This window comes from Panthera leo, chromosome A3, assembly GCF_018350215.1.
Source record: "Panthera leo isolate Ple1 chromosome A3, P.leo_Ple1_pat1.1, whole genome shotgun sequence".
NCBI lineage: Eukaryota > Metazoa > Chordata > Mammalia > Carnivora > Felidae > Panthera > Panthera leo.
In genome coordinates this window covers 16,117,833-16,135,152 of record NC_056681.1, presented here as the reverse complement: position 1 = coordinate 16,135,152, position 17,320 = coordinate 16,117,833, and the positions used below count along the sequence as shown (strand labels likewise).

The 17,320-nt window shown below is 39.8% G+C and overlaps 1 protein-coding gene across 4 annotated transcripts in view; it reads right to left on the bottom strand.

Annotated features, from left to right (window-relative positions):
• SERINC3 (serine incorporator 3) overlaps positions 1 to 17,320 on the bottom strand; it is a 36,364-nt gene that overhangs the window by 15,001 nt on the left and 4,043 nt on the right. For 3 of the 4 annotated variants that reach the window (XR_006200398.1, XM_042930891.1, XM_042930892.1), the window contains exons 2-10: positions 15,508 to 15,669; positions 14,705 to 14,898; positions 13,031 to 13,110; positions 12,235 to 12,372; positions 9,489 to 9,658; positions 8,618 to 8,708; positions 7,634 to 7,814; positions 3,345 to 3,572; positions 2,565 to 2,723 (exon numbers count right to left, since the gene is read on the bottom strand). Coding sequence is in view for 3 of the 4 variants with exons in the window: in XM_042930891.1 (XP_042786825.1) it covers positions 2,585 to 2,723; positions 3,345 to 3,572; positions 7,634 to 7,814; positions 8,618 to 8,708; positions 9,489 to 9,658; positions 12,235 to 12,372; positions 13,031 to 13,110; positions 14,705 to 14,898; positions 15,508 to 15,669 (1,383 nt within the window). In the remaining variant the exon portion in view is untranslated. Of the gene's footprint in view, positions 1 to 16; positions 2,724 to 3,344; positions 3,573 to 7,633; positions 7,815 to 8,617; positions 8,709 to 9,488; positions 9,659 to 12,234; positions 12,373 to 13,030; positions 13,111 to 14,704; positions 14,899 to 15,507; positions 15,670 to 17,320 lie in introns of those variants that run through there. The other variant, XM_042930890.1, reaches the window with a different exon arrangement.

Here is a 17,320-nt window from a genome sequence, read left to right as displayed (position 1 = left end):
AATATCAAAGTTATCATCATGAGAAAAAATAAGAACTTTATTGGACTCTGTTACACTTATTTTACAATTTAGTATTGCTTTATTTTGCATTACATAAGGTGGGGGATGTTACACCGTCATGCTTTTGACGTTTGGGACCTTTAAAGGTCTTAATCTGGCTATCCTTGCTATTAAGGAAAAGTGGGGTGTCTGCTTTACACTGGCAAAGCAAAGGGCTAAACCTCCCCTCTTTGCCCCCCAACTCCCTTGCTACTTTATCTCTATACCTTGATATAAAGCACTCTTTTAAAACATGGTGGTTCCAACAATTCCTGGCAAGTGCTGCTTCCCTACCCCATCCCCCAACCTCCATCCCAACTGAGATGGTGCCCTTTGTGTCCTACCTGTTTAATTCTGTAAGAACACCTTAAATCTGGCCTCCGTCAGACCGTGGCTGAACACCTCTCACCTGTGAATGCTGTCTAGTCTCATTTTAGCCCACGGCCAGACCAGCAGCTACCACTGGAGTGTTTACGAGCACTTTGCGGAGTAACTTTACACTTTTAAACAATCTTATGTACTAGGTACTATTTTTTATTCAAACGAGGAAAATGCTGAGGCTCAGACAGAGTCACACAGATAGTCACCGGCCCAAGGTCATAAAGCATAGTATGTACTCAATAAATATTAGCCGCCCAGTTTGACAGACAGAAATGGCAAAGCTGGATACAAACCCCAACAGTCTGACTTCCAAGCCTATGTTCTTAGCCATTCTTAAGGGACCAACTCCACCCTTCTGGTACAATTTGTTCCTCTTCTTGTCTCTCACCATATAAATGGAACCCCACGGACTCAGATGATTGAAACCAGCATCACTCCAGAATCTGCCTCTCCCTGTATCTAATCAATTGCCAGTTTTAAAATTTTAATTACTGAGTAGCTCAGCTGTCAATTTCTCCCCATCCTCATTTTCACTCCTCTGTTTCAAATGGTACGTGGCCTGCCCCGGTCTCATCTCTAAATGCCTTCTCTACGTGTCAGCCGCAGTGACTGAAGACCATTTGTTTACGTCACTATGAATATGCTCCCTGCTGCTCTCAGTGTAAGGTTCAAACTCTTCAGTGTGGGTTGCGAAGCCCTTCGTGACCCAATCCCTGCCTCTTCTCCCCATTCCAGCCTTACCGAATGGGTTTTCATCTCCCTGCCTTTGACGTGCAGTTCTGTCTACCCCTCGGCAATGCCAGCCCACTTCCCCAATTCTCTCTCAGCTAGCTCCTAACAATCCCTGGCCTAGATGCCACTTCTTCCAGGAAGCCTACCAGGACACCCCCCCCCCCCCCAATCACCCCAGGCACCTCTCCTTTGGGTTCTCCACAATTCCTCAATCACAGCACTAATCACACCATGCTGTACACCTGTCAGCTCATTTTCGCCCTCCTCTAAACTTTAAGTCCAAGATGGCAGAGCTGGTGTCTGTCACGAGTAAAGTTGTATCCTCGAACCTGACAGAGCCTGGTACGGAACAGACCGTTCTATTCTACCTCCTTGTGTGCTACCTCTCCTGAAGAAGTTTCCTGACGGTGCCTGCCTGCCTTGTCTCTCATCTATGCAAGTGTCTTATCCAGGGAAGATGATTAGTACAATTTTTGGATGAGTTCAAGCCTTTACTTACTAGCCAGACCTTACGTTTTAGAAGGGACAGGCACATTCTGCTCAATGCTTGGTAAACCCGACTGCCCATATAGGTCTAAAAAATATAGGATGGCTGCTAACTCATAAAAGCTGTAAAAAAAGGGGGGGGGGGGGTCCTTCAAAGCTTAAGTCTCCATTTTAATCAAATAACTTTATAGTGCAAATATAATAAATTCACATGCATTTACTTTTACATACTCCTATAACAAGATAAGTACATTGACCTAAAGTCGCACTGTTTTCCCAAGTGAATCTTCATTTTAACCAAACCTACAAAGCACTTATGGAAAGCACTTCTGGCAAAGCTATAATCGCGCAGCATCAATGCTGTAGTGTAAAACACGAATTGAACAAACTCAAGCTGTAGAAGCAGTAGTCACGTCAGCCACCCTGCTCTTCTGGGGAAGGACCCACACACACACTCCTCCCCAAGTACTATGATGCTACACATAGTAGGGGTTTAAGGACTGAACAGAGTGTTTGCATCACACAAGTAAAGACTTCACAGAGGAAACCCGTCATAGAAATGGTGGTTTTTGTGTTCGTTTTTTGCTTTTTAAGGATACTGCAATAGAAATATATTAACGATTGGCTTCAAATATCCAACATTTTTCTTACATTTTAAATCAAAGTTGTAGGATCCTATAGGTCTCAATAAAGAACTCTTCACAGCACAGCTGTGGTTCACTTTAAAACGCAAAATGTTCCCTTTGCGATATATCCTTACAAATAAACATAATATACATATAAATGAAAAGTTCAGATCCTGCATCAAGCATTACTCAATCTTGCCCTCTGATACAAACCTGGATATAGTCAAATTTGCAAACTGTTCACTTAATATTTTAGTTGAAGCAAAAGTAAAATAGATATGGGCTTTCAGCAAAGCAGACCTTTATGAATTCTCAGAGGCTCAGCTGAAGTCACGATTGGTGAGGACGAGTGGAGCCACAAGGGTCCAGACATAAAGGAGGAGGCAGACCCAGCTGGAGCTGATCTTGACCCACACGGCTGGCCACTTGCTGGTCATGCTCTGGAACTTTGCATCAGGACTAAGAAAACAGAAGAGAGTCAAGTAAAGGAGCCTGTTATCAGTATCTAGCAGCCCCCTGGCCAAAGCCAAGGGGGAGGCTGACGCTACTCTCTAGTAAGGTTCTAGGAGGAACTTGAGAAAGCTATTATTACTTTTTTATAAGCAGGGGACTCTGCCTCTCAAAGAGCTTTTATCTTCTTGCTAGCACGAAGAACTCTGACTACCGTATCCCCTGGGCAAAGTTCTTTAGGAACGTCTAGCTATTCTAGATATTGGCAAAAGTCTACATTGAAATGGCATCCCTCAAACTTGCCTTCTGAATCACATCATTACTTTGACCGGAATACTCTGTATGGCCACATACAGAGGTAAATTAGTGAACAAAGATGGGTCAGGCTGCTTTATGTCATGATTTTCTCTCAAGTAACTCAAGTCTGGAAGGGGTCTCCATGATTTGTTCTGTAAGAACTCCAACTGGATTTTAAATCCGATAGGAGAAAAACTCAAAGGCATTTCAGAAAAGAGCACTGAACACAACTTCATGATATGGGCAAGACAAGGGGGTTCTGGGGTCAAGCAATGGATGGATATTTTCAAGGGGGCCAAGTGGTCTTCCACCTGGTTAGTCTGTGCCTCCTACCTGTACCAACTGGTCAGGGTCATCATGATGTACAAGGAAGCCAAGGAGAGCATGAAGTGGAATAAGAAGTAGCTGTACTGCACTCCTTCTTTCTCATTGTCCACAGCCCGCCGAGGCTGTCCATCTTCTTCATCACTGCCACCATTGGTGGTTGTATCACGGAGGATCACACTGTCACTTCCTGACAAGGTCAGCTTACTTACTTGGCTATTGTTGGAAGTGCGGATGCTGGAAAGTGATCCAAAAGAAGACAAATCAGAAAGGGGCCAGGAGATGAATTGCTGCCATTGGCCTATATACACGACGGTTATTCCTGAACTACTATTTGGGGACTGAAGGCCTTCTGGAGGGCTACCTGTCATCACAAGACAGCAGGGGTGGGGGCACCTGGCTGGCTTACTCAGTAGAGCACGCGACTCTTGATCTCGGGGTTGTGAGTTCAAGACCCACATTCAATGTAGGGATCACTTAAAAAAAAAAAGAGAGTACTTTTATCAGTTACTACTTGATGGCTTAACTGCTTAGGAGTTTCACTATGCTCTCAATGTCTGCTTCCATGACTTCACAAGTGCCTCTTCTATGCTTGGAATACACCACCCACAAACCTTCTCCCAGATAACTTATTTATCCTTCAGTTCTCTATATGCCACATCTTCTAGAAAGCCTTCCCTGACATCAGTTCATCACCAGGCTGGGTTAAAATCCCACAGCTCCTTATGCTTCCCTCTGCTGTAGCACTTACCATGCCTGTCTTTCTTGCTAGTCCTAGAACTCCTCAACAACAACGACCGTAGTCATCTCTGCGTTTCTAACAGCAGATGCTAACTGCAAGTGTGTTAAATGACTGAATAAAAAAAAAAAAGTACATACAACTAAAGGACAAGAACCACACAATCATCTCAACAGACATAGGAAGAGCATTTGACTAAAATCTAATAATGCCTTTTCCTGATAAAAACACTCAGCCTAGGAATAGAGAACTTCCTCAAACTGATAAAGGGCATCTATGAAAAACCCAGAGCAGACTAAAAGCTATCCTGCTAAGATCAGGAACAAGACAGGTAGTCTACTGTCCCCATTTCTATTCAACGTGGTACTGGAGGTTCGAGTCAGAGTAATTAGGCAAGAAAAAGATAAAAGGCATCCTGATTGCAAAAGTAGTAAAATGATCTCTACTTGCAGATAACTTGACCTTGTACATGGAAAACCTTAAGGAATACACATACTATTAGAATCAATAAATAATCTTGCAGGACACAACATCAATATACAACAACTCTATGTCTATACATTAACAATGAACAACCTAAAAGACAAATTAAGAAGACAATCTCACCTATGGGGCATCTGGTAGCTCAGTTGGTTAAGCGTCCAACTTCAGTTCAGGTCATGATTTCATGGCTTGTGAGTTTGAGCCCTGCATCGGGCTCTGTGCTGACGGCTCAGAGCCTGGAGCCTGCTTCAGATTCTGTGTTTCTTCTCTCTACCCCTCCCCCACTCACGCTCTCTCTCTCTCTCTCAAAAATAAACATTAAAAAAATTTTAAAATTAAAAAAAAATATCTAACTTATAACACTTAGAAATGCAAAAAAAGATGTTTAAGACTTGTATGCTAATAACTCTAAACCACTGATAAGAAACTGAAGACTTAAATGAAACATCCTATGTTATAAACTAGAAGCCTTAATAGTGTTGAGATAGTAATACTCCCCAAGTTGACGAACAGATTCAATGCAATCCTTATTTAAATCTCAATTAAACTGACAAGCTAAACCCAAAATTTACATAGAAATGCAAGGGACTCAGAATATTCAAAACAATCTTGAAAAAGAACAAATTTGGCGGGCTCACGCTTCCTGATTTCAGAACTTAGTACAAAGCTATAGTAATCAAAACCGTGTGGTACTAGCATAAGGATAGATACACAGATCAATGAAACAGAATTACAAGTCCAGAAATAAACCATTACATTTATGGTCACTGGATTTTTGACAAGGATGCCAAGACAACTCAGTGTTGGAAAGAATGGTCTTTTCAACAAAGGGTGCTGAGCCAAGTAGATACCCACACATGATGGAATGAAGCTGGACCCCTTACTCAAGTCATATATAAAAACAATAAAAAGACAAATAACCCAATTTAAGAGTGGGCAAAAGATCTAAACAGACATTTCTTCAGGATATACAAATGGCTAACAAGCACATGAAAAGAATGCTCAATATCATTAGTCACCGGGAAAACACAAATCAAAACCGTAATGGAATGCCACTTCACATCCTCTAGAATGGCTACAACAAAAAAAAGACAATTACGGTATTTTGATTAAGAACTGATGAAACTGGAAGACTCATACATTGCTGCTGGGACTGTAACATGATGTAGCCACTTTAGACAATACTTTGGCAGCCCGGCCATTCTACAACTAGGTATGTATCCTAGAAAATTTAAAGTGTACATCCACACAAAAAACTTGCACACATATGTTCATAGCAGCATTATTCATGCTAGTCCCACAGTGGAAACAACCCCAAAACGTCCATCAACTGATAAAGGATAAACAAAATGTGGTATATATGCACACAACAGAGTATTATTTCCAACAATAAAAAGGAATTAAGTACTGATATGTCATAACATGGATGAACCTTGAAGACATTATACTAAGTAAAAAAAACAGTCACAAAAGACCACATGTTTTATGATTCCATATATATGAAACATTGGAATAAGCAAATTTACAGAGACAAAAGGAGATTCATTTCTGCCAAGGACTGGAGCGGGAGGGAATAGAAAGGTGACTGCTAATGAGCATGGTTTCTTTTTGACAAAATAAAATGTTCTAAAACTGATTGTGGTGATGGTTGCACAATCCTGTGAATAGACTAAAAACCTGAGTAGTATAATTTAAAAAGGTGAATTTTATAGTATGGAAATTATATCTCAAAAGCAATACAAAACACGTTAGGCCAAAAGCAAAACAAACAAAAAAGATCAGACAATATAACAAACACATGAGCACAGCTGTGTTCCCATACAACTTTATTCGCAAGAATAGGCAGCCAGCACAAGGGCTGTAGTGTGCCAATCTGTATTTTAAGCAAGCATCAAAAAAAAAAAAAAAAAAAAAAAAGATAAATCTATACAAAATGTGGAAAGCTGTCCAAATTATAACAACAAAGTTCATATCTGAGAATACTACATGTATTATATGGTACATCCCTAACTGATTTTAAGTTGTTATTTATCAAGTGATATGTATATAACTATATATAAAACTGTATATAATTCTACAGATACAAATAGATTGACAGACACTTAAGTATAAGCAAAGGGGAAAAGTGTGAACTATTATGTACCATATAATGTTAACCATGGAAGAGGTAAATTTGGAGTGAGGATACTTTCATTCTCCACTTTATACTTTTCTCACTTGTTAATTTACATAAATATATCCTTGCCCATTTTTACCTCATATTTTTAATTATTAAAATAACATATGCTATTATGCAGAAAATACCAATAAAAATGGGTAAGAAATGAATCACCTTTTATCTATACATTTGCTTATTCCAATGTTACATATATAGGAGTGCAAAGTGCTAAAATAGGTTATATCTGAGCTCTTGGATTAACTAGAGACTTTAAAATTAGCTGTAACAGAATTCTGTTTTTTTTTTTTTTTTTTTTTAAGTTTATTTATTTTGAGAGAGAGAGAGTACACGTGCACGCATGGGAGTGGGGGGGTTGGAGTGGGGGGGTTGGAGTGAGGGAGAAAGGGCGAGGGAGAGGGTTAGGCAGAGAGAGGGAGGGACAGAAACCCAGGCAGGCTCTGCGCTGACAGTGCAGAGCCCGACTTAGGGCTCGAACCCACAAGCTGTGAGATCATGACCTGAGATCCAGAGTCGGACACTTAACTGACTTAACTGCCACCCAGGCACCTCTGTAATTGTTTATTTTTTTTTACAACGATCAGGAAATAAAGATTTTCTTACAAAAAAATATCAACCAGAGCCATTACTCTAGTTGATCTAGGGTCAGATGAAGACTTTATCCTCTAGTGAAAGAGAAGGTATCTCTATGTCAGTTTGGAAGGAATTATTTGATGAGACAATTTACTGGGCTTTAAGAAATATCCATGGCTGGGTAACTGAGGAAAGTCAAGGGCTTCCCATAAAGAAGAGTTAAATTGTTGTTTTTAATTCCTCACACTGCTTTTTGAAAAGAAAATAGCTTCTTTGCTCTATTATTAACTGTCCTAAGAATCTTGTCCCAAGTACTTTTTAACTTACCTAGAATACAAAAGGCAGAGAACAAAGCCTGTCAGCCCAATAAAATTCTCTAGATCCAGAAAATGCCCACTCTTTGAGGGCGGACCAGAGGTAGGGACTACAGCAGTTGAATTTCCAGGAGCCAAAGTTGGTGCGGTCATGTGTGTAACAATGCTGAACAGGCCAGGGTTGCAGGAACGATCTGAAAATGGAAAATTTATTATCCTTAGAACTCTTCTTGTTCCGGGAAACGATTTGAGGGATATGCTCACACATTTATTCAGTCATGATGTATAGCATGAGACTGCTATACTTAAAAGAACCTGGAAACTTAGACATATCTGTGTTGCAATCAGTGACTTAGTTTTAGAAAAAAAGATGCAACAAAATATTTGTCAAATTTCATAAATGTCAATCTTCATTTTACGGATTTTGAAGTTTACTGGCAAATCTTTTTGCGTCTATAGTTTTACAAAGGCTTTAAGCGCAAGGAATTTTTCCCTGGTTTTGTTTTTACATAGTTAGATAGGAGTACGAAAACAGTAAGTTGAGTCATCATTGGAAGGTCTGCAGTAACTGTTTTCCTTTAAAACAAGTCCGCAGAATACCCTATTGAGTGAGACACAATGCAAAGATTTCTCACAGTCATTTCTTCTAGAGCCTTAACACCAAAGTGAAATTCAATTAAAAAATGCTACAGAGGGCCAAAACAATGTTGCCTTGTCCAACTCTTAACTAGTCTGACTTAGTCTAAGTTCAGGGAAAAGCTTAGACTGTATAAAGGACTGTGGTCCTTCAGGCTATCGGCTATGAACAGCTAAGAACAGACATGAAGAATAAAACTTGAAATGTAAGTATCTGCATCATAGTGAACACTGTACATTGGAGTGAACTTTTTTGTTTGTTCGCCTGTTTAATGTTTGCTCTACCTCTAGTTTTGCACCTGCCAAGAGTAATTTCCTACTTTCTTCTCATCAAATGAATGTGCTATCGACATTCCCTTACCAGGTTCATTGGACATGGCTGACCAGGTGAGGTACATGGTGTACAGGGTGATGAGAGAGGACTGCAAGAGACCAGAACGAGGCTGGTGTTCCTGTGAAATCAAAAAGAAAACAATGCCACAGGAACTGCAAGGGCTGACTTCCTAAAACCCAGTGGATTTCCCTAGGCTCCCCTGAAATACTACTAACTGAGAACCTGCTGATTCTACTTGACAGCTGAAAGATGAAAGGTAACCTGTCAGTCTGAGTTAGCCTGAAAAAGACCCGAGAAAGAGGAACCATGTACTATTGGTTCTCAAGGGATGTCATAGTCCTGGAATTCCTGTATATCCCACAGGGGCTTGATTTACTAGTCCCTTGGTGTAGGAGAATCTAAGCTTAGCTGTGGCCTAACTAGCTACCAGGTGATCCATCATCTCTCTGCAACTTCAGCTTTTTCATTTCGAAAGGAGAGGCGATGTCGCATATTCTTTTCATATTTCTCATCTACAACTCTACGAATTTTTTAAGTATGGTTTTTAAATGGTGAAACTTGCACACTTGAGTTTTATTTTTAAATACTAAAAGCAATGATTTTCTAGTTTAATATCTTGGCTAAGGTTTCCTAAGAATCACTCACGATGTAAAGTATTTTATAAGAGCTATAAATTTTCAGGTTACCTAGGGTTTTTTTTTTTTTTTAATGACAGGGAAATTACTCACTCAATGGCACACTTTACAGTTACTAAGTTATAATTATAAAGACTTTATCATAATATGGGAAAATATTTAAGTACATAATCTTAAACATAAACTCACATAAAAGATTATGTCAGTTAAAGTTTAGCATTAATTAAAAATCTGTCACAGGAGGACGAAGCAGAAAACCATACCTGAATTTTTGGGTGGATGGATATAACAGAAACCACAACGCAAAGGACCAAATTAATACTAATGAAGAACTTGTTCTCCGTGCAGCCATCCGGTTTGGTGTAGTATGTATAGAATAACCCGACAAACACGACTGACAGGATGTAACAGAAGCTTGTGACGGAGAGTAAAGCTAGAAAAAGGGAAGCCAACATGAATGCTCGTGATTGTAACAAACTTTGCTAATGAAGACCAATTGTCTTCTACTCCATATAAAAATAAAGACACATTATTTTATTGTTAGGGTGGTCAACATCTTACAGGAAAATTACAGGAGACCCAAGGCTGATGTTTCAGACAGCATTAGAGGCAGCTCAATGTTAAATTCAAAAATCCACCAAGCAACTGAATTCACTTCCTAGACTACCTTACTTGATTCCATGGGTTGAAAAACCAGACATGTGATCATTCCAGCTAGAGTAAACTCCAACTGTACGCAAAATAGTGTTCATTACAAGCCTTTCTTAGGAACCTACAAAACTTCTGGGCCGTCAAACTGGCTGAGGTCCAGTAAGCTAGATGCCAGGGATGGTGTTAGCAGAAAACAATGGACAGGCATCTTTTATGATGTTTGTCCTCTGCAGCTACTGGCCACATAAGCCTGTTTCCTGTCACTGTGAGACCACATCATTGTGGGACAGTGGTATATTTGCTCTTTTTAAGTACCTAAAATAATATTCCTTTCTGTTCACATGGACAATCAACAATTAGCTGTGTAACTCTGAAAATTAGAAAACATGACAGAGTAACAGTATGCTCAGACCAACTATAGCAACATTGAGCTCAATTAACTTATACTTAATTCACAGCAGACTTATTTGAGAAAACTAGTTTCCATTTATCATAATTCCATGGATTTTGCATGTTTAAAATTAAATGATGCATATATTACTATCAAATGATAATGTATATTAAATTATTAGCATAGTTCCTAATGTTTTTCCATAAGAACATGCAAGATTTCTCTATTTTTTAGTTACTCCAAAGCATGGCAAATGCTCAGCTCATTATCAAATTCTTCTAAAGTTGAGTGAGTCCAAATGAATTATAAAAAATGGAAGTAAATAGAGGGGGACCTGGGGGGTTCAGTTGGTTAAGTGTCTGACTCTTGATCTCGACTCAGGTCATGATCTCATGATTCGTGAGACTGGTTCATGAGATTGAGGCCCGTGCTGGCCTCTGCACTGACAGCATGGAGCCCACTTGGAATTCTCGCTCTCCCTCTCTCTCAAAATAAATAAATAAACTTAAAAAAAAAAAAAAAAGTCTGGAAAGACATAGACTAATATGTTAACAGTGAGTATTAATTACTGAAGAGTTGGATTATGGGGGAATGTTTTCTTTTGTGATTTTTGGTTTTCCGAGTTCTTGACACAGAGCAGCTATTACTTTTTATTTTTTTAGTGTTTATTTTATTTTTGAGAGAGAGAGAGAGAGAGAGAGAGAGAGAGTGTGAGTGGGGGAGGGGCAGAGAGAGAGGGAGACACAGGATCTGTGCTGTCAGCACAGAGCCTGACGTGGGGCTCAAACCTGTGAACTGTGAGATCATGACCTGAGCCCAAGTCAGACGCTTAACCGGCTGAGCCACCCAGGCGCCTCGCTATTACTTTTATAATGGGTGGAGGGGCAGGAGCTGGGAATCTCACAACTACTATTTTTTTTAAATGAGGTATGGCTGGGTCATTGCCCCTAGTAAGGAGAGAACTCAACTCCCACCCCATTGTTACAAGCTGTATATCCTATTTCCACCCTAGAAATTTTAAGTGCCCTTTTTCTACCAGAAAGCTTTTACAAGGGGTGTGAGTCATATTCTGAATAAAGCAGTAAGGACTGTTCACTTCTACCTGCCTGAGGGATGTGGGCAGATGACCTGTATGTATAACCCACCTGAATCCCCTGCCTATGGCAACAAGGAAATCAAAACCAAAACTACATCACTATATACAACTGTTTTTCTTTATCTAAACACATCTAGTTACATTATAAATCTCAAAATAAATGAATTGAGAGAAGCCAATGATTTATATTATCTGTGCTTCCTCCTTCTAGTAATGTATACAATTCAAAACTGACTTGGGGCGCCTGGGTGGCTCAGTCGGTTAAGCCTCTGACTTCAGCTCGGGTCATGGTCTCAAAGTTCTTGAGTTCGAGCCCTGCGTCGGGCTCTGTGCTAACAAACAGCTCGGAGCCTGGAGCCTGCTTCAGATTCTGTATCTCTCTTTCTCTCTCCCTCCCCTGCTCATGCTCTGCCTCTCTCTGTCCCTCAAAAATAAATAAATGTTAAAAAATTAAAAAAAAAAAAAAAAAAAAAAAGAACTGACTCAACTGGAAAACTGTAATTTTTAAAAAGTCAGCTCTCATTTGGAAGTTTATACATTTAAATCAATGAAGATTTTTACTGCACATCCTATTTATTTTTTTGTTGCAAGTTTTTATTTAAATTCTAGTTATTAACATATATGGCAATATATGATAACAACATATATGGTAATTCTAGTAGTAGAATTTAGTGATTCATCATTTACATACAATACCCAGTGCTCAACACAAGTGCTCTCCTTAATGCCCGTCTCCATTTAGCACATTCCCCCACCTACCTCCCCTCCAGCAACCCTCAGTTGGTTCTCTATAGTTAATAGTGTCTAACGTACATTGTGTTTAATGTAGCATAATGCAGTATGGCTCTTATAGGTGAGTTCAGATACTTACCAGCATACCAACACCTTGGATTTCCTTCTTCCATTCGATTTACCCATGATTCATTCAAAGAGTGAGCAAAGTCTACCAACAGCACTAGCTGGATGAGGATGAACAAAAAGGCCCCTACCATGCCAACAACAAACCAGGCTACAAAGCAAAAGAACAAAGGTATTCTTAACCACAGGAGTAACATTTCGGAATATCACTGTCCAACATTTTAAAACAATTTCAATTCAAGTAAGAGGTGGTAGAGAATATTCTGTCTCCAGCAGCACAGCAAAATTATTCCAAATCCAAACTCAAAGGCATTCTCTGAGAAGTGTTTTGTTGGGTTTCAGACCTTTTAAAACTTGTTCTAGCTTGTGCCAAGGGGAGCCTGGGATCTGACATTCCAAATGGTACAATAAGCATTTTCCTTTATTTTACAAGGGAAAAAAAAAATCACAGTGGAAATCCACATAAGTCACTTGATGTTATGGTAAGAAAGCAGATTATGACAGGGATATGAGCACATATGAGTTCCTACAGGTCCCTATGTTGACAAGCTCTCTGATTAACTTAGTACTGCCAAGTGAGAAGGTAAGCTATATTAAGATACTGGCAAATATGGTTCCAGCTGAGAAGTGGGCTGAATGCCTCCTGGGTTTATACAATTAATTACTATCTTAATATTAGTACTGAGTCATATAGTTGAATACCACTTCATTCAATTGCCAGTTCTGCAAAACCAGTAATGAAAATGTAGCTTAAACTCCATCATTTGTAGAGTCTGTGTATATTATAATTAACCCCCTTAGTAGCATACCTGTGGCAAAATGGCCCCCAGGGATGTAGAAAGAGCCAACCATGATACCAACAATGGCAGCAATTTTGAAGAACCAAAACCTATTAAAATATAAAAAAGTGCATTTATGAAATGTTAATTTTTGCTCTTATGCTAAGAAAAGTGAATTTCTGAAATGCAAAAATAAAGACTCAGCATTTCCAACATGATTGTCTGGGATTATCCCTTCATTTGATATGAAGCTGTTTCACTCAATCTTTCATACAATTTAAAGACAAACATTAGCCCAGAGAACAAATCATTCATAGATGTAAGAGAAAAACATATAACTTAAGAATTTCCCTACATTTAGCAATTAAAGATAGGAATTTTTCTAGAATTCTGGGGCATTCTAAACTAACAATGTTAGCTAAATATGAAGCAACTAATTATTGGATCTAGGAAAAAGTTATCGTCTAATCCTTCTTTCACAATACAGGACCTAAGTGCCTTGTGCCCACAATCACACAGTTCATCACTGGCAAAGCCAGGACCAAAGCTGGCTTTCGGTTCATGATCTTTAAAGACTGCCTTGTATGGCAGAGTGAAAAGAATCAGGCTTTGGAGCTGGACAGACCTGAGTTTCAATCCTACCTCTAACTCTCACTGGCTCAGAAATCTCAGACACTCCAATCTCTCTGAAGTTCAGTTACTGCATCTATAAAAAGGGGATTATCATACATATAAAGTTTACAGAACTTTCAGTCTTCAAACAAGAATTATTTGAAACCGGGGCGGCTGGGTGGCTCAGTTGGTTTAAGCATCCGAATCTTGATTTCGGCTCAGGTCATGATCTTGCAGTCCAGGGTTCGAGTCCCACTTTGGGCTCTGTGCTGACAAGTGTGGGGCCTACTTGGGATTTTCTGTTTCTCTCTCTCTCTCTGCTCCTCCCCCACTTGTGCATTCTCGCTCTCTCTCAAAATAAATAAATTTAAAAAAAAAAGAATTACTTGAAACTAAGAGGAACTGGGAGCAGTCAGGAATGGAAAACGACAGATGTGTAAATCAGTGATCCAGTTTATTTTTCTGTATACTGTTTAATATATCAGGTACATTTTTCTCTTTTAACAATAAAAAGTGTATGTGGGGCGCCTGGGTGGCTCAGTCGGTTGGGCAGCTGACTTCGGCTCAGGTCATGATCTCGCGGTCTGTGAGTTCGAGCCCCACGTTGGGCTCTGTGCTGACGGCTCAGAGCCTGGGGCCTGTTTTGGATTCTGTGTCTCCCTCTCTCTCTGACCCTCCCCCGTTCATGCTCTGTCTCTCTCTGTCTCAAAAATAAATAAACGTTAAAAAAAAAAATTAAAAAAAAAAAAAAAGAAAAAAAAGTGTATGTGTCTGTGTGTGTGCAGTGCCTAGCACAGTGCGTGAACTGTTTTCACGGGTGTTTGATAAAAATCTAGGAACCTGAAACAAAGGTATTAAAAGAAAGGACAAGATTTTCCTCATCCCCTCTACCCTCTCTGTGCTACAGAGCTCCAACTGGAAACAACACTGGAACAACCTCACATGTACAATAGGTCAGAAACAGATCAAAAATATATGTGGGCCACTGATTCATACACTCTACTGCTTCCATCCGAATAGCAACATTAACTGCTCAACAGGAGGATCCACGCCATAATATAGCAAGTAAATAATAAAATAAATTGTACATACCCATTGTGTACTGCTGCTCTGGGATCTTTACTTGTTTTTACTTTTAACATGAGCAGAGAGAAGACAAAGAAAAAGATGGCCAAGGCAAAGTTGATCCGATATACAGCTTTATAACCAACCAGCACGTCGCAATCTTGATCTGCCTTTATATCAGCCACCTTGATTTTAAACCCCCCTTCACAGAATCCAGGGATCTGGAAAAAGCAATTGCAATGTTATGGCAATATCCACATTTAAACGAAGATTCTATCCCATCACAAAAAAGCCTCAATTTCTAAAACTGACTACTTCAACAACTGCAAGACTGTCCTGTGGGACTTCACTTTTTGCCTTCCAATTCACTTGCAACCTTATCACCAAACAGTAGAAACAACTTGTATTTTGCAAATAAAAGTGAAGTGCTCTTTTCTTATTGATGAGGTTATCTCCCATTTTGCCACAAATTTTCATGGCAACTGACTCCTTCCACAGGTGAAGGTCGAGTCTAGGTAAATGTTTAAATCTGAAACATACATGGAAAGATCATGTTTTCGTGTCACTCTTTTAATATCTTTCTCTGAGTTGTGACATGAGACTCTGAAGATGTTCGTTCTGACGACCTTTATTTCTGGAAAAGGACTAACCCCTTCATAGTCTATGTCTTGACTATACCCAAAAGTAATTTAAAAACCCAACAATTACAATGAACTTGACTGAGTTTTACAATGGTGAAAAGTTGGGACGTTAATCACAACTAAAATTGTGCCAACTGTAAAAGTAATACAAATAACCAGCATATTAAGGCCACTGTTACTTCTCTTTACCTTCTTCAGCTGAGACTCCATCCCTTCTGTCAGCATGATACAGGACACAGCAGCGCCCAGGAAGAGAATGATGGCGTAGATGAGGCGGGTCACTGTGGAATTCTTACTATTGGGGCAGCAGCTACACAGCAGACATGACGCACCACTGCAAAGGCACGGAACCTGTGACAAGCACACCACAGCCATGTGAGACCTCTTTGAGTGGACCTCTTTGTGTCGTAAGTGTCACAGAGCAGAAGATGAGGAGGTCGGCCAGGTTTTCACAGCTTTACCTGAGACAGTTATAGCTGGGAGGAGGAAGTGATTAAAAGCACGGATTCTGGAGTCAATATTATTTCTCTCACTCTACCTCAGCAAGTTACATAAGCTTAGCTTATTTCTCCCTCTGTAAAATAGACTCAATAACAGAATCTTCCTCCCCCACACATTGCTGTATGAAATGAGTACTCAACACAGGCCTAAAACATGGAAGGAGCCCAGTATATGTTAGTTATATTCACACAGAGAGTATACTTTATTGAAAAACAGTATATATTAATATTGAGAAGAATAGGGGCGCCTGGGTGGCTCAGTCGGTTGAGCATCCGACTTCGACTCAGGTCATGATTTCACAGTTGGTGAGTTCAGGCCCCATGTCGGGCTCTGTGCTGACAGCTCAGAGCCTGGAGCCTGCTTTGGGTTCCGTGTCTCCCTCTCTCTCCCATCACCACTCCCCACCCCCCCCCCCCCACACACACACAACTTGTGCTCTGCCTCTCTCTCTCAAAAATGAATAAACGTTAAAAAAAATTTTTTTTTAAATACTGAGAAAAATAAAAACCTAACTCCACTTGCTATTTAAGGAATCCTAGTTACCAAATCTGGTATTATAACATAAAGCAACATTACATGGAAATCATCATAAATAAGGTTAGCAAGAGCCATTTAGCTCCTTTCGAGAGTAACCTGGAGAGTCCTTACAGAATCACCATTTGACCCAGCAATTCCAGTCCTAAACAGACACCCAAAAGAACCGAAACAGGTATTCAAACAAAAACCTGTACACGAATGTTCAAAGCAGCACTATTTACAGTTGCCAAAAGGCAGAAACAACCCAATGTCTATCAACTGATGAATGGATACATAAAATGTGGTATATCCACACAATGGAATATCATTCAGTCATAAAAATGAACGAAGTACTGATATATGGTACGACATGGGTGAACCTAGAAAACATCATGCTAAGTGAAAGAAGCCAGACACAAAAGGTCACATACTGTGTTTCATTTATCTGAAATATCTGGAATAAATAAATCCAGAGATGGAAAGCATTAGTTTCCAGAGGCTGGATTGGGGGGGGGGGGGTGGGAGTGAAGAAATGGGGAATGACTTCTTAATGAGAATCGAGCTTCTCCTTTGGGGAAGGAAGATGTTCTACACTAGACAGATGTGATGACAGTACAACACTGTGAATGTACTAAATACCACAAAATTACACACTTTAAAATGGTTAGTTTTATATTCTGTGAATTTTACCTCAATTGAAAAAAAGAAAAGTAACCTGGATCTCTGGTGAGCATTCCAGAGGAAGGCATAATTTGAGTCATTTTTATGTAGGCTTAATTAGGAAAGTGCTTGAATTGCTTTCACAGGTGACATTAAGTCACATCACAAGGGCAGGCTAAAGTCAGAATCATCAGCAGAAGCAGGAGATGTAAATTGTAGAGGATGCAGGGCGCCTGGGTGGCTCAGTCGGTTAAGCGTCCAACTTTGACTCAGGTCATGATCTCACGGCTCGTGAGTTCGAGCCCCGTGTCGGGCTCCATGCTGA